The sequence below is a fragment of the Ambystoma mexicanum genome, chromosome 8, assembly GCF_040938575.1.
Source record: "Ambystoma mexicanum isolate Mex_15411 chromosome 8, UKY_AmexF1_1, whole genome shotgun sequence".
Taxonomy (NCBI): domain Eukaryota; kingdom Metazoa; phylum Chordata; class Amphibia; order Caudata; family Ambystomatidae; genus Ambystoma; species Ambystoma mexicanum.
Window position 1 is genome coordinate 630645639 of NC_090929.1, and position 21511 is coordinate 630667149.

A 21511-nucleotide genomic window follows, 5' to 3' on the forward strand; every position below is an offset into this window, starting at 1 on the left:
ACTTTTTTAAATAGTTATAACTCGGCCGCTGTTCGTATCACTGCAAAACGTTCAGGGGGCATCAATGTTGGTGAGAAAGGGAGGGATTGACAGCCGGCTCTGTTTATTTGTACAACTATATAATTAGTTATTTATAACGTGCTTAATACCCAGAGGTTTATAAACGCGGACCCGGGGATTGAACCTGTGTTGCTCCGCGTCAGCTTACTTCCAAGGCGAGCACGTTGCCCCCGAGCTATCCTCCTGAGAAATTTAAGGTTTCATCAAAGCGAAATAGTTCTATGCAAAGGGGGGGGGGGGTATTGGAGATCCTCAAACTTGCATTTCTCATAGGGAAAAGTTTGCTCTCACCTACAGCCAGAAACCATTAGATGATTTTCGCCAAACTTTTGGCCCGATTTGCCGTTTGCTCCTAAAAGTGCGCATTTGCTTTGTTGGTACAAATTCATCCAGCACTTATAATTGTGGGAATAAGACGATCAATGATAAAAGGGTCACCCAAATGCAGTGCAGATCTTTAGTGTCTAGATTATATACACATTGGAACAACAGGCAACTAGATTAATCAGATAGGTTATTTGTTCAACTAGCTAGTTTGGGAGCCCAGAACCCTGCCTCCCCGTAAGAATGACCTGCTTACATTTGTTCGATCTTCCACATCACGGCAGACTTTAATGCCCCTCCAATTAAATATTTCACCAGCCGCCCACTGGACAGAGTTGCCACTTCTGTTGAGGGGAAGTATCAAGGGGTTTGTTAGACCGTGGCCTGCCGTGGGTATTGAGGGTGCTCAGAGGGTGGCCTGGAGCATGGGCAAAGACATGCCCTGGGTAAAGTGGCCACTAACCTAAAATGGGCGGAAGGGGAGGCAAAGTTGCCAGTAGACATAAATGCAAGTTGGGCTCAGTGGCAACTTCAGGTGGCCCGGCAGGGCTCACTATGCTCCAGACGAACTGGTCAGTGACCATGGTCAGTGTCCCTCGGACCTGCAATGGGGCAATGGGGCAACGGGACGGCCTACCGTGGCCACAAGGACTAGTCAGGACTAGTGTCTACTGCAAGTGGCTTGAGCCAGCCAAAGAATCCACTGGTCATGACCACAGACTATGCCCAGTGGGCCATTGGAGGGCCTTAAGCAGAAGAGTGTACCAATAATGATGGCCGCTGGCCATGTCCCATGTGCACATCGCCAAAAGCCACAACCCGCAGTTGTGACTAATAGGTAGGAGCGTTTACAGTATTAAAAAAAAAAAAAAACATTAATTTCTATGAACAACCTCTTGTTGAAGGGCCATCGAGTTTGCAGGTCACACCAACACCCCACAAATTCACCCGTTACAGTTCCTAAAGCAGCCATATCTTGGCCACCATCATGCACAGCTCATGACGCTACACATAGCCACCTTAATGAAACACACATAGCCATAGTTTCTTCAAGATCAAAATAAACTAGAAAAAAAAAAACACATAAGATTCCACCCTGCTTATTGCTCCTTCAAAATGAATGAGGGTAAATGCAAAACAAAGCCCCAAAAAAATAGCAAGGAAGATTTTCCATGGCAGGAAACGAGACACCTCAGGAGCAGTCAATGGTCAAGTTAACTCTTGCAGTACCACCCTAGTGGAACAATAGGTTTACTTTAGGAGTCGAATGTATTCATTTGTGGGGGGTTTGTTTAGCATATATTTTTATTAAGTCGATGAAAAATTGACTTTTCCGAAAATGTAATTGCTTATAGCTTTTCACGTGTTGGGCTTATCTGTCTCAAAATTGAAAGAGAAACTAAAAGGTCTACCACTCTCCCGCTCCCAACCGAAAAATGTGGTGCAAATTTGTCCAAAAGTTATTAAGCAATGAAAAAAAAAAAAGCTATTTTTCTACCAATGCCATTTACTTTTCCCATAGCGGTAAAGGTGTATCCCGTAAACATAATTTGGGGCTGAATGACGATATACATCTCAAAATTGTTTATGTGGGTTAAATGCTCATTTGCAAAAGCCACTAGCTACATGCGAGATGTCACAAGCACCTTTATTTATACGACATTGATCAAAATAAAAAGTGCAAATACAGGGTTCCTCTTCCTGTTTGAGAATAAACACAGCTGTGTAAATATGAAATGTAGACACAAAAAAAAAAATTGTAGTTATGTTATCATGTATATATCTCGATGTTAATGGTACTGTCTCATGCTAAATCGGTTTTGAAAATATATCGTTATATCTCCAAAACTCGAAAATCGGCTAGCCATAGTTGATGTAAATCCATCTGGTCTTTTTTTTTTTTTATAATTTGATGGAGAAGAAGGTGCCATACAGGCCAAAAAAAAACCTTTATATCTCCCATCTCTGAGGCTTTTTAGAAATTAAGACACAATAAAAAAAAATAATAATTTAAATCGAATGCGAATGGATCTCTTGATAATTTCACAGGAAAGGGGAAAAAAAAAGTGCTTAAAATGATATTCAGGAGGAAGGCAAAGGGATTTATTACATCAAGAGGGATGTAGGGTGGGTGAAAGATGACAAGTTGGCAGGCTGGACACTGGGGGAAAGGGCTAAAGACGCCTTTTCAGTCGGATAATTTCCCGCTGAAATTGTGCAGGACATCAAGTGCATCACAGGAAGAAATTAGTGAAAAAAAAAAAAAAACAAATTAGAGGAGAGACAGTGGGGAGATCATAAAAGGAGGAGCTGTGGAAAGGGCGAGTTGGAGAGGGGCTTTGGGGACAGATTTTGAATTTCAGTGTTGGTGTTTCCACGAGAGCAGAAGAGACTTTGGCCATTTACTACTATAGGTGGGATAAGAAAATACGTATCCCCGAGCCTCCCGTTTCTCAGCCCATGAGCAGATAGAGGGTCTCACAGATAGCGTCTAAAAAGATAGCAAAACTTACATCGTGCATGACATCAGCAGGGACGACTCAGGTCAGGGCCACTTCTTTACCCAACTGCAACCCCGTAGGTCACTGACCATGCAGAGTTGAAACATCTCGGCACCAAATTAGCACATTGAACCCTGGCTCTAGGCTGTTGAGCCCTTAGAAAACGCACTTTTTTTTTGTTTTAAAGTGAAATGTGTCCGTCGCTCTAGCCGGCATTAAAGTGCCCCAGTGACCAGTAAGAGCCTCCTCTCCACCTTCTAAAAATACATCTTTCTTAATCGACAATGCTGCCTAAATAACCTGTGTACCCTAGTCTTTAGACCTAGAGTCTCCAAAGACCCAGACTACCCACTTTATTTACAGAGTTGGCATATTCTGGGTCTTTTTATAGGGGTGGGTTATAGCATTTTTGATTAGCGCGTTTGTAGGTTTAGTTTAATTAAAGTATACTGTTTGTATAGAACCTTGAATGGGCCTTCTTTTATTTTGGTACCACAATACTGTTTGGTCCGCTTCCATGCAAGCTCACATTCCACCTGAAAAGTATAGCCGGACCTTGGCCCATGCTACCATAAACGGTTCCATGTGATATTTCCTCATTTTGAAAGCCGAAAACAAAAAACAAGACCAATTTATTTCAGACGATTTTGTGTGGCCTTCAAAATGCTGAAGGATCACACCGACACCCTGGAAGGTGATCCCTCACCCTCTCCCACGCTAGTGAAAACAGGAGAAGGGGGGCGTTTCACGACCCCCAAAAACTCCCGTTAATCTCTCGCTGTCCCTCTTCCCAGCCCAGCACATTCCCCCTCACCTTCTACTCAGACACGCCATATGACATTACCCGCTACCTCGCCCCCTTCCCACCACAAACATTCCCACTCATCTCAAACAGACATTCACAGACATCCCCGTTACTCCCACGACTAGTGTGCAGCAGGGGCATGACAGTTTGATTTAGAAAGAAATCTCTGTGCAGTCTTCCTGAATCGGTCTTCGACATTTTGACCCAATACCCCATAAACATGCAAAGTTTTTATACATGTCGGGGTACGCCTGTCACATTCAAGATTGGGGTGCTAAGTAGTGTGTGGCACACAGAATTCGATCGACTACTCCACCCCATTTTCAATCAGAGCAGTAGCCCGCTTGTCACAATCCAACTCCGGTCCATCGGTTTACCAGCTCAATGTCTACAGACAAGGATTCAGAATGCACCAGCACGCTCCTTTTTCAGACAGAAAAGGTACAATTCCATTTACGTATCTCTTCAGCCTTTTCACTAGGATATCAGTAATTGCAAGCAATCCAGATGAATTGCTGCACCTTACTCAAGGTCAGGTTCATCCGCTTGGCGATAGGTTCAAGAGCAAGTCTCACGATGCCCGTGATCAACATGGGGCTTCCACGAGAGAGAACCACCTTGCCCAAATAGGTCCACTTTTGCTACATTTGCACTCCAAGCACACACCCCTCCCCCCATTGAACATGTTCAGTGCCTTTGAAAGCAGAGGAGCACTCAGTCCTCTTAAAAACCTGGATCGCTACGATAAAAAATAAATTTAAAAAAAGTAATTAAAAAAACAGTCTCTTATCCCGCCTTTGAATCACATGCAGCTACATTCATCGGCAGATATTTGCCCCAACCCATCTTTTTTGGTCATTTCCATCCCCTAATCAGCGAACCCTTTGTTCTTCTATTTTTTTCCCCTTTAAAGAAAGGAGAAAAAAATGGTTTCTAGTACTCATTTATGAACTTCCTTTTAACTTTTCATTCCACTGGAGTTTCAGCTCTAACCAATAACATGAAGCTTCTTAGTACTTCAAACGAATTCATAAATGGTACTGTTCACTTGTTTAAGGATTTGGAATATGAAGAGCATCTTAGGAAAAATCTATTTGTGAATATATAGAATGCCTCCAATTGGGTCTTAATCGAATGTGTGAAGTTTGTTTTCTTAGTTCATTTTAAACATGAATGTATGTATGGGTATGACTAACCACCCAGATAATTGATTTGTTTAAAATTAATGTAGCTTGTTTTTTAACCTCACACTTTTTTGCTGATTCTTTGGTCTTATCCAGAGATTGTTCCAAATTAATGTTTTTCAATAAACTGAACATGAAGCATTTAAAAGCAGAAAAACATGGCTGGGCGTTTCCTGCATGGATCAGTAAATTATCTGCATACTAAGCGATTTAGGCCCTTCATGAGCCCAAAGCGGCCCATGTCTTTTTTTGGATGTGCTTCAACCATTACAGCAAAGAGTTCAATGTATAGTGTAAACAAAGGACGGCTCAAAGTCCACTCCTCCTTACACCCAGTTTATCTCCCAACATGCAATGTTCCCATCATTTGATTACTCCAGGTCACAATAGGGCAGTAACCAGGAGTTTCATGGTAGCAGTACAAATAAGCAATATTTTCAATACCTTTTTTTTTTTCACTGCATGGGCCATATAGTATTTCTAAAATAATGCATCTAGTACATACCCATGATTGATAATTGCTGGGAGCAACTTAGCTCCTGGGTAAAGCTTAGAAGAGCCCGGTTACCTTGATGCCAACTGCTACCAGGAGCTACTATTTGGTTCCCGTGATGCTGGAAATGCATTGGAGGAACACGGCCTCCATCTTTGTCCTTTATTGCTTTATCATGTGTGTTCCGTCTTGTTTTCCATGCAGGAGTCAATGTGGGACTCGTGGTGGTCCGGCTCTTCCTCCTTTTGGTTTGGTGAACAGACCCTTTGGATACCCTTATGGCACCCATGGGTGAGAGTACAACCCTGCACTCCTAGTGTATGTTTTTGGGCACCTGCGTGTGGCCCACAAAGCAGGATATGGGCTGGTGGCAGCACCATTCTGAATTTGACAAGTGCTCTGAGTATGCTCCATTTTGGGATACCCAAACCCTGCCACTGGAATCAGTTGATTCCTGATAGCAAACAAGATGGCCCCTGTGGCCTCTTGCCTTCTATTGCACTGTTACCTTGTATTCCCGTAGTCCCGGGAAGTCCTGACTGGCTGTTGGGTGGAAGTTCCATATATGGTAGCAGGGGGGGGGGGGCGGGAGTCCAGGCCAGACTGGATGGAGCCTTCCCAATTACCGTAGGTTGTAGGTGGGGTGGGACCCGAGTGAATGGAGTGTGTGACAAATACGCATTTCATGTTATGGGTGTCTTGCATCTGGTATTTGACACAATGACTGAAACAGCCCTGCCCGAAACTGGTATGAATGCAGTGTAGAGTGCTGAACGGCGGAGTGCTAATCCAAATCCACATTCTGTGCTGCGAGTGTCTGGATGGAGAAGAATGCCCTGAATTCACTGCGAGCCCGATTGGCTGCCCGACTGCATTTCTGAATGATTGGTTGCCAGAGCGTGACCCAACACAGTGAATGGGAGATCAACAGTAGATCTGGGGGCCTCTCACTGATGTAAATCGTTCAGAAGCTGAAGTTGATACTTGATGCTTAACCTTGAAGCCCACTGGAAGAAGAATTTCTGCTGCTGTCATTTGCTAATCTGAAAGCTGTGTGAAGGAACTGATCCAAGAGAGGACCTGGCTAGGAGACCTCTACCCAAGCTACAAGTGCCCATCATGCACCAGCTGATCTTTGCCAAAGTTCCCTGGATGTCAAACCCTTGAAAGGCTGCCGACCCAAGATAGATTAACGAAGCAAATCACAGGACATTGAAGTCCATCACCGTCACAGACCAGAGCCGCAGTGCTCCTTTGCCTAAGAACACTTTGAACGAAGGACTCCCTTGCTCATCACCGTCGACCGCTTTCGTCCTGCAGTAGAAAGTCAAGGCCACTGACGACCGAGGAGAATCCGCCAATGGGTTGACCGCCACCCCAAAACCACAGACACCGACGACCTGATGCCCTTGCTGGGCCAAAGTTCTTCCTTACCTCTCAGCGGCAACGAACGCTCGTCGTCACGGTGCACCGCATGCCTCAGCTTGCAGAACGTTTTAGACCGATCATCAACGAGCACCACAAGAACCGAAGCTGCTGGTGCCACAACAGTGTTCACCCTTTTTCCTTCACTGCCTCTCGACGATCCCTGGCTCCTGCCTTAAAGGGAGTGCACTCAAGAAGGAACCGTCGATGACTCCCTGAAGAACGATACAAAACCAGGTACTTGGGGTCGTGGAAACTTTTAGAAGGAATCGAGACTATATTAAGCTTAATTGGACTTAGCTTGTCAATACGCTTTATTCACAGGTTGCCCCGGGGGGGGGGGGAATCCTCACACAGAACTGTCTCTGGGTAGATGGGGGACTATTCTGCCATTGCTTGATTTAACTTACTTTCTTTATGGGTCTATCGTCGATTCATCTTACAATCTGATTTGTATGCTATTTGGGGCTGTTAGCCGTGGACACATTTTAAAGGAATCCATAGAAGGAGTGGTACCACATAGACCTGTATCTATTTGCCATTATATTATTTAAAGAGTACAAAGTGTGTTATTGTGACTGTGTATATAACGTGAACCATAAAGATTGTGTTTTCACTAACATACTGTGTGGGCATTCCTTTGTGGGTGCTTGGGGACTACACTGTACTCAAGTACCAGCCCACATCACCTCCTGAGAGCTAAGCTTTGATTGCTCGCAACATTTTACCAACAATAGAGAATCTTGAATGGGGTGCTGTGCCTCTCCTCTGCCATATAGAGAGCAGGAGTACAGATACCCCCTCCAGTCTTTACACGTCCCAAGCCAATGGTGCAACACAAATATACCCATCTGATATGTACTTTATCAGGGAGCTATTTAGCTCCTCCTTCTAGCCTAGGAGAGCCTGGTTAGCTTACCACCACCAGCTACAGGAGCTACTTTTGGCTCCCTAAGCCAACAGATGCCGAATAAACATACCTATGTGACAACCTATAAATGAGCACTTTATACTATGTTTAAATCACAGTGGGATTATTATATAACCGATGGAGAAAATGCTAAATTTGCATCCTATGTGGAAATTGGATTCATGGATCGCAATGTACTACCTCCTTATTCGCCAGTGGTAGTTCCTGCTTGCAGGGTAGTCAGCTACCCAGGAGCAGCTTTATGCTTCTGCTTTGCCAATCTCAATTTCGATCCTTGTTTATGTGTCTGGGAACTTGCATAAAACATGCTAAAAGGTGCATTAGTAAACCTCTAAAAGGCTTCTAAAGAGTGAATACGTTACTTGTGGGTGCATGGTTATAGTTGATTTTCGTTTGGAAGCTTGATTTGTTGCCTGCTGTGCATTATTGCCTCATTCTGCAGCAGCAGTAAGAAAGAGTGTGCAAGTTCAGATCACATAAAAAGAGGCATCAGCTGAGATACAAATATAGCAGTAAAGAGACAGCGACAGATGAGGTGGCAGGGGTATGAGGTAGCAGCAAAGCAGAGGCGTAGACAGGGTAGGGTCTGACTGGGCAAGGCCAACCCAAAATCTATAAATGCCCACTCAGCAGCACTTTGTGGGCATTTACAGATGTTAATGTCACTGCAGTGGGCCCAGGAACATTCGCTTTGGACCACAATTGCTAGACAATCCTGGCTACGGCTCTGCAGCAAAGATAGGTCAAGCCCAAATGAGAGGTAGTAGCAAGATTGATAAGTGGACAAAAAACAAAATGGAAAGCAAATTAAAGAGAATGCCAAAAGTGAAGACATGTAAAGCAACATGGCCGGAGGCTGAGGATTCAACAGGAACAGCAAGCAATCGCATACAAGGCAGAGAAACATGGCAATTGAAAGAGGGGGAGATGTGCATTTGTGGGTGCATGCCTGATTGGGGAGTGGGTGGGGATGAATTCCACTATTTTTCAGGCACTCCATTCACAAGACTGCACTTTAATAGCTCCTGCTCCGAGGAAAAGCCTGGCAGTCAAGAGCTACTTCCCGCGCACCGCTTCATTATCTACAATGGTGACCTCCGATACCCCTTGGTGGTCAAATTGGTCATAAAAATTGCTCCAATTTTTAAACTTTGTCCAAAACGAGTAGGTAAAAAAAAAAATCAAAAGAACACCCCCTTCCTGAAGTTGTATGCCTTTAAATCCTAGAAAGCATCAAAGAGCAGTCAAGAAGTGGGCATCTACATCTCATCCCCTTTGCGGCTTGATGAAAAGAATGGCTAATTCATGTCCCAGCTCTGTAGGAGCATGCAGCAACAGTAAGAGCTGTAACAGTACACGATCCAGTTCTATCGCCAAGACAGGGATAGAAATGGGTTAAAAATACTAGATGGAGATTTTCCAAAATGCAGCTCGCAGCGTTTCTGTATATTTCCATCCATCCAAGAATCCAAAAAAACTCTTTAGTGACAGTCATTTCAGGAAACAATCATATAGGGTGGGGGTGAGGAGGGATTAAAATCCTCCAAGGTTTGTGCTGCTTGTTGTGCATGTATGTTCGATGTGAGAGGAGCCAATGTGCCCATACATTCCTACTAACTATCCAGAACACAGCCTAATCAGATGGTAAACAGCTTCTGTATTTCTTCAATTATCATATTCTTAAGTGAATACTTCAATTGCCCACTTCTAAGAGGGTACAACTTAACCATGGCAGATGGGGAGCAGGTGCAAGTGGATCTAGGTCACCTGGCGCCTTCCAGGTTGCTGCTCTTGTTCCTTACCTTAGCAAGCCCCGCCCACCTTGTGCCTTCCTGGTTGCCACTCTTTTTCTCTACTTAATGAACCCTCCAGCCTCTTTTCCTTTGCAGATGGGGAGCAGGTGCAAGTGGATCTAAGTCACGTGACCTAAGCCCCACCCACCTGGCGCCTTCCAGGTTGTTCTCCCCGCCCCCACTTACCAAGCCCCACCCACCTGGCACCTTCCTGGTGGCCACTCTTTTTCACTACTTAAGGAGCCCTCCAGCCTCTTTTCCTTTGCAGATGGAGAGCAGGTGCAAGTGGAACTAGGTCACCTGGCCTAAGCACCACCCACCTTCTTATCCCTGCCTCTTCCTTCCTGCTCTTAACTCTTAGATTAAGGGCGTCTCTCGCCCGGGCGTCTGAAGCAAAGGGCTGTCGAAGAAAAGGGCAATTCCTTTTTGGTCCTATGAGGACCAAAAAGACCCAGGGCCCGACCCCCTGCTCAGACAGCAGGTAAGCATGCACCAACAAGTGTTTACTCCCTCTGTCCCGACAGGCCATCCCCTCCCTCTCTGGTCCCCTTGTGATGTTCCCTTGTGCCCCCCTCCCTTCTCGCACACAGGTGTTGCCCGTTTTGCTTGATTCTTCTACCCTGCGCCCCCTTCTCCCCCCGCCCTCCAGCCTACATCTGCAAGAGTGTGTCCCGATACATTCTGGTTTCACCATCACCGTCTTGTGGCCAATGCTGGCTTTGACTTTTATGGACCTCATTGATTCATGGTGCGTCACCCTTTCTCAACTCTTAAACTGAACTTCCTTTGCATCTTGTACTCATGGTGGCCCTGAATCATGCTGTTCCTATCTTCATCTTGTATCCTGGCTTGCAACATTATTTGTTACTACTGACTTCTGCAATTGTATTCGCTCTCCCCTCTTGCTTCTCCACTCTTTTTGACTGTTTACTCTCTGTTCTCTACTCTGCCCATCTCCTCCCCTCATCCCCTTACTTTCTTCTATGCACTTACTCTATCAGAATTGTCCCTGGACCTAGCATGATAGCAACCTCATCTGTCTCCTCAACTCTCCATACTTGTCCCCCCCCCCCCCACTCCTGCCCTGCCAGACCTATCAGAAATGTTGTCAGGCCTAGTACGATAGTCGCCTGTCTGTTTCCATTTCCTTCCCACTCTCCCCCTCCCTTCCTTACCTTATCTATGTCTTAGCTCTTGCACTATCTGAAATGTCGTCAGGCCGAGTACGATAGTTAATTTCACATCCTTACTGTTCATGGACTGTAAGAATGTCACTGTATTTTCCCTTGTCTTGAAGCACTTTGAAACACGTTGTGTATAGGCGCTATATAAATAAACTATCATATCATAACTAGCAAACCTTTCTTCACAAGCAATTTCTCCTCAAGCTAAAAGGTTAGCGTGCCACACTCTAAATTAAATCTGTCCGAATTCTCATCTGTACTCAAATGGAGCTACTGTACACTGCCTGCTAAAAGGGTATTTATTTATACGTGGTCCATATTTTATACCTACTCAAACATTTGCTTCTTCATCTACACTAAAAAGTGTTGCTTGAGGCAACGTGCGTTTCCCCAAGTGTTTACTTTTCTCGAAATTTCACTCCTAAAAAGCAAGGCTATCCCTGAATGCTGTTACGGGCTGGCTGAACGAGACAAGTGCTTCTTGATCACGGTGCAGATTTCTCCGTGTACCTACCATTTCCCAAACTTGGGTCTGCATTTGGGGCAAATGCCAATCATTGCATTTTCTGCTGTGCTTGGAAAATAGCTTAAAATCGAGCTGCAGGTCTCTCCTGAATTAGTAAGATACATTTTGCACGTGTCTGGGGTTGCGGATGGTACTCTTGTTCAGAGGAGAATTGCCTGGCATTTCGGTGCTGGTCTGGACACTCGTGGGTGGGGCCAGACTGAAGTGCAAATTGATATTTCTCCTCTGTGCAGGGTGTAGTCGTGGTTGTAGACCCTCCAGAGTGGGAGACATTCCACAGAACAGGGTATATGACCCATGTTCGTTCTCAGTAGAGGGGCTCCCTCACTCTAGTTAAATACATTTTCCAACACTATCAAATCGCTCAGGCCTAGTAGGTCGACCTCGATCCTTCATTGTTATATTTGCTTTCTTCCCATGTCCCCTCCCTGTTGCCCTATGGGTGCGTTGAAACACAATAAATACAAATGTAAAACAAATATGTGGACTAGAGCAGTTCACATTAATTCCTGCTATTTTTATTGCATTCATTTATATGTTCAACATTTTATTTGATGAGTTAGCTTACATTTGTAGTTGAATTCGTTTTTCCGTCTTGAAGTGCTTATATTTTTTGTTTAGTTTATCCGCCTTGAAGTGCTTCTTAAATATAACGAATAGGAATCGTATGCCCCCACCTCCAACTTCCTAATGATGCGATTGTGTACGAAATATGTCAACACACTGCTTAAACTGAAGTTTATTTTGTCCTGGTGAAATAGACAACTTTACACTCATATGTTCAACTGAAGTCTTAGTCAATTTCATTCCTTTCACAAATAACCATTGCGGGGGCACAAGCCTCGGCACCTACTTTGGTGACGGCCTGGCACAGTAAAAAAAATATATAAAGTAAGATAACAAACCCATATAATAGTGTAGTGCATGTACAACTTGACACCCCTCGCTTACTTGAGCACACCCATGCTTTATTCCATATCCAAATAGTACAAAGCGCACATTCCTCTGCAATTTCACGATTTTCTTTGGACCGAGTGTGCAACTTTTATCTGCTCATTCTTCGGTAACATTGGGGAATGTGCAGTAATTGACACGCACACATCCTAGACCTGACCAAATTCATGACTAATACTTAGTATAGATCATCAAAAGGGCACACACACACACATTGATCATAATGGGGATTGGTGATTTTTTTATTTTAAGGGGGAATATTAGCAACATATAGACATAAGCGGAGGAGCCAGACCCAACCAAGAGGGCCCATGCTTGCTTTATCTTCAATACCAGATATATCATCCCCCCCTTAACCACAAATCAGCATCCTGGCCGGCATCCACCACAAGAACACGCATTTTCACTCCCTCATTCACACACGCAATCATTTATCACAATATATTCATTTAGAACTACCTTCCGGTCCAGATGCTGCTCATGTTGTGCCCTCAACGCCGCCTCCAGTAGAGCCTTCTGGCTCCCGCGCATAAGAACAGGAACTAGAAGGCACCAGAGCGCCTCCTGCAAATGCGCACAGGAGCCAAAGACCCACTTTGCCAGCGCTGTGGAGTCTGATGTGCAGGGAGGCGCAGGAGCGCCCCCTGGCACATTCAGACGCGCAGTTCCCCAGCCTGCCTATCCAATGGGCCATTCAAGTCCCGTGAAGCAAAACACCCCCAGCCTTGCCGGGCCCACTGGCATGCGTGCTGGGTAACAAACTGTCCTTTGACAGTTTAACCTGTGCTCCTCCACAATGGGTAGAGGTTGGCGCCCCCTCACACATTATGGATGAGCTGCCCCTGTTGCACCCGTAAGATTACCAAAAAACACACACCCCAGCATCCCTCAATCCCGCTTTTCCATCCTCCTATCTTACCATCGCTCATTTTCTTTCTGCCAGCAAAGCAAGTCCTGGAGACTCCTGGTGGGGGCACAATATATCACTCCACAGACAAGCCTGGGCGCTCTAATCCTATTAGAGTGGTTATCTGGCACAATATAAAAGCATATTAACCTCACAGAACTTAGAGAGGTCCAACATCCTTCCCCACATCACAGTGCATTGCATTCCATCCATTCTAATGCTAGAAAGTGTCCTCAGGGGCAAACATACAGCAGGCCCACGGAAAAGGTGTTCTGAGGCTATCATTCTTTCTGCCTCTCAGGGCCCCTAGGACGGGGGCACAGTCCCGGTGGTGCTCTAAGCCACTTTAGTGTTACGCAGTTCTGAAGCATGTATTTTTCCTCTTTAAAAAGAAAATAGGTATGGTAAAGTGCCTTTTACACAAGGCGAGTGTTTCAAAGCGCTCAAGGAGGGAGGGAACAAGGGGAAAAAACAACAGTCATTCAGAGCTCTTGAATTTCTGAATGATACAAGTCTGCAAAGACATAGTAAGTGCATATAATACTGTTAACAGTGTAGATAACAGCAAATAGATCTGACAACGATTCTGCAGTTTTTCCAAATGAATTAAGGCGCAACCATGCAAGGAGGGGAGACAGGGAATGATAGACAATCTTCAGGCATGGTAAATTCAGATCGTGCAAGTGCACAGGCAGTACAGGAGAGGACAAGTGCAGGGGGAATAACAGTCAGTCAGAAACTGGGTAAGTGCTGAGATGCCATTATCATAGGTAATTGAACAAGTGCGGGCCTTGAGGCAAGTGCGAGGGGACTGGCGAGAGCGAGTGAGTGAGTGTCTATAATTCACCCTCATCTGAAACTAACGAGTCTGAATTAGGGCGTGGCAGGAGCTCTTCATCCCATCTAGTATCCTTTTGGGTATATGCTAGCTTCCCAGTGCTACTTTGCTGTTTTGAATTAGGATTTTGTATGCTAAGCTATGTTAGGGTATCTTAGCTATGCTCTGCTTTTAAAAGCTGTGCTCTTAGGTTTGCTATCCTACACGTTGTGATGTTACGCCAGGTAATGTTTTTAAGCTGCTGGAACATCCCATGCAATGTTTTCCTGCTAAGGCTGATGGGTTTTATTTCCAAATCTAAAGGCTTGTTAAACTTGAATCTATGCTTCTAATTGTCTACCTTCCTTTTGGCTTTACGTGCCCCTGCCCAAACACCACTATCCTGGGTCGGGCTTTTACGCACTGCGTCTAACCCTGCCCCTCACCCCATTTATTTTTATATGATTCCCTTCCCAAGTGCAATCTTGCTACCGAATTTGAATGCCAGGTTTTTTTTTTTTTTTTTAATGGGGAGTTTTTGCTTGTATGTCTATGTATTTACTCACCCTTCTTTTTATTTTTTGGGACAGGATGTCAGTTTGTGTTACACGGGCTGGTTAAGGCATGTCCTGTGATGTTTCACAATGTCTTTTGCAGTAAAATCTAATGTTCAAGTGCTTTCAAGCAGCCATAAGGTGACAGCTTGCCAGTTTATAAAAGGGCGCCATGCCATGACGCCCAAAGAAGACCTGAAAATATAATCTGGGATACAGACGCCACACACACCTGTTTTTGACCAAGGATTTGCATTCTGCCCTCTATTAACAGGACACGGCAATTGCAGCCCAGGTTACGAAGGCTGTACAACAGTGGGGTACGCAGATGAACTCCCTGAAGAGACCCTCCCAAGCGTAGTCCTGCCTCACACAACACTGCAACCCAACCAACCCCATAAAGTTCCTAGCAGGCCTCAAGAACTTCCAGGAAGCCCGGGCCAGTTCAAAACCATCCCTCATTTGAAAGAGTCCATATTTCCTTCCGGCATTCCTGTCTGTAAAGCGGAGTTGTTTGTGGCCATTCAGGGTGTAAGTAGAAGGGCTTTGCTCTCCTGTTTTATTGGGCATGGTTCCAACAGGCCCTGGTGGACAATGGCGCCCTGCAAGGCTTAAAAGTGTCACAGCTGATAAGACAAAGATAGTGCTCAGTGTGCTTATGCATGTTGCATAAAAGGACAAGCCCAGTTGCCCTACGACTCCTGCAGTGAGGAATATAAAACCGTACTAACAAAAAGGAGCAAAACACAAATGAAAATTGCTCATGGAGTTGCAAACCTTTCCAATTCACCCAACATATAACCACTCCAGAATTAGCTTTATTAAAAGCAGTTTCCAGGTGTACAAACTGTGCAGACCACCATTTCTCTTACCTGCGTGTCCATGTTTCAAGCCCATTCCATCCTGTTTTGCCGATTGGCTGGGGGACCTGCCCACCCCTTATTGTGGATCTTTCGTTGTAGTTGTGTTCACATTGTTGGCTTGCTACCTGAAAGATTCCCTCCCTGCCCATCAGTCCTGTGAGATTATATTGTGGCGTCAAGTGCTGCGCAAGGAACGACGCAGGTCATAGTAGTATGGCAACAGTCAAGGCACAGGGACATAGCATAACATAATGGCGCCAGATGGTCACTGCAAATAGGAGACACATCTGGGCCTCCTCTCCCTACATACTCAGCATGTCGCACAGACACCTCCACCTTTCACACAGTATAATGAACTCAGCCTGCATAGGTAGCTCAGGCTAGATTTTCTCCATATTCATGGCTATGCTTTACTATGCTCCGATAACCTACTCCCAAGGGAGGCACAAACGTATATCACATGAACTAAAATAACGTCCAGCAGGAAACGAGAGAACTAACCCTTTTGACATCAAGGTGCTAAGCTTTTCTCTTTGTGGCCATTTGGCTTCAATTATTCACCTTCTGTAGCCAAAAAGCGTGCCTCAGCATACTTCCCTTGGGCTGCTCATTACCCCGCGAACCCATGCTCCAACAACAGAACCCCTAGAGCTCACTTTTCTGCAACATAGCGTGGCTGTTTCAAACAGACAATTAAAAGTTATGCAGGCGGGACAGCTCACTAAAGAAGAAGTGACTGGAATAATAAAAGAGCAAGCAGACAGGGTGGAATAACGCATTATCGCAGACACTTTGACAACGCTTGATACCATTACTCCTCAGCTGTCCCCTGGACCAATTCCACAGCCTAAATCTGCACTGGCACCGGAGTCAGGGGGTAAATCACTGCACAGGGGCAACCTGTAGAAAAAGTAACTGTAAAACTGCGCCCTAACCTCAATGAGACCATACCTCGATCCCCCCCCCCGCCCCCTCCCATGGGTGCCAAATTATGATTTTCACTACGGAAGCAGAAACTACAGCACCGAGCCAAGTGAGGCAGTCAGGTCCATTCCCAGGACCAAACAACATCTTTTACAGCAGGAATTGGACGAAGCCATAACGTTACAGGCAGGTCTAAATACATACCATCTCGGCAACAGTACCCTAAATTGCTGCGATGTCTTCGCAGAACTCCGATAAGATTGCCTAGTTCCTCCATGCCCTAGTTCCTCCATGCCCGCAAACCGCTTTGGCCAGTCCCCCGCCTGCTCCCCAATCAAGCCTGAGGTTACAATAAGGCTGCATTTCAGCTTTGAAGTGAGCAACACTTGCTAGTTGCGTTCTAACGCTTCACCGAGTCTTGCAGGAGAGGAGCCAGAAGCCCTTCTTCGCCCAGTGATTTCTAGAGCATGCCACTGAATGTGGATTTTTAGTTTGAGCTATTTTAGTGCCATCTAGAAGTCGAAACTATTGCACCAGGGTACAGATAGGGAGAAATAGCATATGAGGAGGGACACAAAGCTTATAGGTGTTTGGCTATTTGCACACCCATGCTAAGCCCTATGGCCATTCCCATCCAGTTCCTGCCCCTCCCGCCCAAACCACCTCCTCATGGGAACTCTTTGAACTTGCCTTAATCAAGCCTTACCAGCAAACTTTGCACTCAAAGTGTCTGCCAGTGTTTTCTCAAAGCAGTGTTCCAAGAGTTAAATTACTTAATTGGGTCTGTAAACACACTACTGGTGTAATAAAAACGTCTTGACCAGGTCTGCTTTCAGCCACTCGATTTATCAGCACTATGCGTGTCCTTCACTGCAGTCCTGTTAAAAACAAGTATTGGCAAAGCCAACAGCTTTGGCTTGTTGGCTAGGTATTAGGCATTTGCCAGGCATGGCTATTAGATGCCCAAACACTCACACCAGTTTGCACCCACTACCCCCAATGGCCAGTTAATACCACTATGGCAGTACCTGGCAAGTGCCTTTCCCATGCCTACACAAAACCCTAAACTGTTGGCATAGCCAATACTTGTTTTTCTTGGTTGCAGAATCTCCACGGGGCAAAGTGATACTTCTGTCCCTGTTGTTTAGGAAGAACAGGGAAAGTATCCCTTCAGCCCCCCATGTTCTCAGTGCCTATGCCTCCACCAACATTATATAGGCAAGGTCAAGTTCACACATTGCTTTGAGAAAGATCATCTTGACACTAGATAATAACCATACATACTGCATCTTTCAAAACACAAAAAGCGGGGGCATGCCTGTCGGAAATTATTCACAAACCTATTTTAGTTCTGAAACTACGCAGGTAAATATATATCAGCAATCAATAAATGGGTGCATCTTAGTTCCAAACCAGTTGGTGAATACGTAGATTTGACATGGCAAAGCAGCCATAGCAAACGTAAGAAAAAATGGACAATCGTCCAGATACTATTATTATGCTATTTATTGAGCACATACCTAGCTCTGAGAAGCAACAGAGAGCTTTGCATAGGTATACCCTTGTACAGAGGTGTACAACAACATTACAGATGCATTCAGTGGCAACCACATAACAAATATACAGCAGGGGGTATGTCAGGAGCAAAGTGATGGTCTAGGTGTTGGTTGAGGAGGCGATATGTCATGTGCTTCTTGCTACAGGTTTATGCTACGAAAAAACTTACTGTGTAGCTGTGCGGGGTCGGGGGAAGGCGGGGTATTTGGAGCGTCCAAGTGCTGCATATGTAGCAGTGCAAATTTGCATTGTTCAAGAGTACTGGCTGCACAGTAACTTGGCAAACTCACCCACTTCGCTCAGACCTATAGGGTCAGCCTCGGCATTGGCCTATAGGTCGTCAGACCGAGCATGCTCTTGAGTCTGGAGGACTCACGCACCCTACAGACATCTCTTCGCCCAGCCGAGTGACGGACAGGGTTCGTCTGGGAAGCACTCTGTGGCATGACGGAGTCACTGATCTGGCATTAAAAGGACTCGTACAACAGTAGACAAAAGTCACAAGTTATCAACAGGCATTGACACACCCAAATGACTCCTGTCCTGTCAAAAGCATATATACAAGTGATAAGACACATGCGGCCCTTCTGCACGCTACTAACAAGGAAGCCTGAGAACTCTATTGGTTGGCGAATTGACCAATGATTGTTGAATTCCGAGCGAAATCCACCTGCTTCGGCAGTTTTGAGATTCTGCACACTCGTGGAATCCATCTTGGCCAAATAAGAGTATGTGAAACCCTGGCCAGCACAGCGACCACTAAATGAACAAAAGCAGTCCACTTTCTATGTTGGCCAGTGCCGGATCTAGCTAGAAATACAGAGATATTCACGCACCTCATCTAGAAAGAATGTGGACATTTAGCACATATCACTTCTAGATAGCGAGGCCAATAACCAACCCACTAATAATTTCACCCCTCTGCATAAATCTCTCAAATTCTAACCAAACACAACCACAAGCCTAAAGCAAAACAAACCGCACAAACCTCTCTACACCGCAAAAACGAAACAAACCACACATAGCTTTGCACAACAGCACATGACAGCTACTGACCGGAAAGCAACCCCAAGCTCAGTGAACGGTATTAACCGAACTAAAGCAGCCAACAGCACATCTCTGCTCTCTGGCACTTTTCCCCCCCTCATCCCCACTAACTCAGCCCCCTCCATCCCTTTTCCTTTTCAGATCTGCCAGAGCACCAAGGGACCACTCCGGTGGTGATAGTGCACGGTACAAATATCCTTTAATATTAACATTTTCCAGTGTTCGCTGGGTGAAGCCAGGGAGTGAAGCGGGATTCACGGAGGACAACCACATTTGGGAGAAGAGGGCATCAGCAGTAACCTCCCAACCCATGAGTGAGGATAACTGGGGAAAGGGGTTTCAAGGTAATGGGATTCATCGGATGGGAACACGAGATAGGGGTTCGGTGGATGGGTCTTCGATGCATGGTGATAGATGGAATCACACAGATTTGCTCATGAAAAAATATGTATATCTTCGGGCATTTTCCTACGTTTGATGAAGTTTTTTGTCAAAATTGTCAGCCAATCAGGGGGCCTCAAAACATTTGTAACTCCCCAAGTGGCAGGAATTTCAAGCAAACATCTACATTTAAAGCTAGAAAGCAAAATTTGAAAGTGTGAAAAGAGCCATTTCAATTTCCCTTTGCCAGTGGTGATTTCACCAACCCTTGCTCATGACACCCAATCAACGGCCGCCAGGATAATAACCCTATAAACGGTCACTAACACTTGCATTAAAACAAGTAACAGGGGTCACTGTCTGGCTAGTGCCCCGGCCAGCAACTCCTAGACCTCGGGAATCATGCTACCTACTCCCTCCATAGGGGGATAAGTAGTGAACCCCCAAAAGTTAAGCAAGGACCAGACACATACAAATGGAAAGCCATGCTGCCAACCTTTGCCCATAGCAAGCACCGAGGCCCCAAAACTCACTCCAATCCCCCACCCTTCCCCAAGTCATTCCACCCAAAGCACCCATGGGCACAAGAGTCTAGTTCTGGGGTCTGCAACCTTTGGCTCTCCATGTGTTTTGAACTACAAATCCCGTCAGCATAGTTAGCCAAAAGTAAGAGACCATGGGAGTCGTAGTCCACACAACATCTGGCGAGCCACAGGTTGCAGACCCCCTGCTCCAGCTCAAGAGCGGATAGCCTAGGTCCACCGCCAGTCTCCTATCTACAGGATTCCCGCCCCATTCACGGTATGCACACACTCCGGCATGCATCGCAGCGCTCCGCGCGCTGTTGCACCCCCGCACCTCGGGAAGATTCGCCGCTGCGGCTGCCCAGCAGCGGCGCTTCCTGAGCTGAGCACAGGAGCAGCGTGAACCCGCGCCCTCGCTCCTTCCCTGAGCACCAGAGGGTCACTCATTGGCACAGCTCCCCCGCAGACACAGAGTCCCTCCCGCCCGCCGGCCCTATGTGGGCTTCCCCCCCTGCACCCGAGTAATGGTGCAGCCCTTGCCCTCTGACTCACCATGCCCATGTAGCGCGACCCTTCACCTCGCAGGATTTCACCGTTTCAGATCCCGAGCCTCAGCAGTCCTTTCCTCCCCCTGAACTCTGACGAGCAGCGGCGGCCTTCTATGAGAGGCCGGGAACGGGGTGTACCTGGATCTCCGCAGCCAATCAATGTGCCGCCCCTCGTTTCCTCAACGCCCGCCCAATTTTAACCCCTCAGTTCCAGCAAAGGTCTCTGAGGGAGGGGGACTCGCGACGCTTTTTCCACCTCGGTGTCTGATGGCAGCTGTGCCAGGGTGACAGTATCCTAAAGTGCCCAGGCAGGCAGGCGAAGGGCGGGGGCCGGGGAGGAAGGAAGCGTGGGAGAGTCAGAGGCGAAGGGGGCCGCGGGGGAGCAACTAGCAGAAGCCAACGACGGAGGATGGGAGGCGAGGGGAGCACAGCACGAGCGAAGGAGAAGGTGCAATATGAAAGGATGGATTCGAAGTGATAAACGTAGGCCACAAGTATGTAGGAAAGCAGCAACATATAAACCAAAGAAACATAAGAAATAATGAAAATTATAGGAAGCTAGTAAAAGGAAGAAATGCAAAGAAAAGGGGCATAAGAAGTATTATATTTTTTACTTACGAGGATTCAACCGTATAAACATTTCTCGCACCTACCAACCTTCATTTTTCTTTCTCCTATCAGTTCACATCACTCCCTGGCCTCCCTTCAGAACCTACCTACTCATATCAAAGGAGACTCTCCTGATCTCGCCATACTATCCTTCCCAGAGTTGCCACAACTTACCTCACACTTCATCTCCTACACTTGGTGTCCCTCCCATGCCCCCAAACTCTTCTATGCGAGCAAGTGTGACGAAATAACTACTACTTTGCATTAAATCAGGCTATAATTAGTGCCTACTCAGCCCAACACTATTGACCTTTTACAATTGACCTTTTCCACAATTGCCCTAGTTATAGTGGTCCTAAGTGACCTTCTGCACAATTGACCTTTATATTATTTTAGTTATTTCATATATGTATTAGGTTGGTTTTGGATTATAAATAAGATAAGGGGATTGGGTGGGGGGGTTGAAGGAGATTTTGGATTGGGTGGGGAATTGCAACTCCAACCAGGTCTATAAAAAACAGGCTCTTTAATTAAGGTATCAAAAATGTCCACCACTAATAACAACACTGCTGGTCCACGCCACACCTGCAAAGGAAAAAG

At 45.9% G+C, this 21511-nt stretch overlaps 1 protein-coding gene across 3 annotated transcripts in view; it reads right to left on the bottom strand.

Moving 5' to 3' along the window:
* ECE1 (endothelin converting enzyme 1) overlaps positions 1 to 20559 on the bottom strand; it is a 696412-nt gene extending 675853 nt beyond the window's left edge. The window contains exon 1 of one of the 3 annotated variants that reach the window (XM_069610356.1): positions 20307 to 20559. In XM_069610356.1, coding sequence (XP_069466457.1) covers positions 20307 to 20315 — 9 coding nt within the window. In that variant the 5' untranslated portion in view covers positions 20316 to 20559. Of the gene's footprint in view, positions 1 to 20088; positions 20108 to 20306 lie in introns of those variants that run through there. The other 2 variants (XM_069610353.1, XM_069610355.1) reach the window with 2 other exon arrangements.
* Positions 20560 to 21511: the final 952 nt, after the last annotated feature.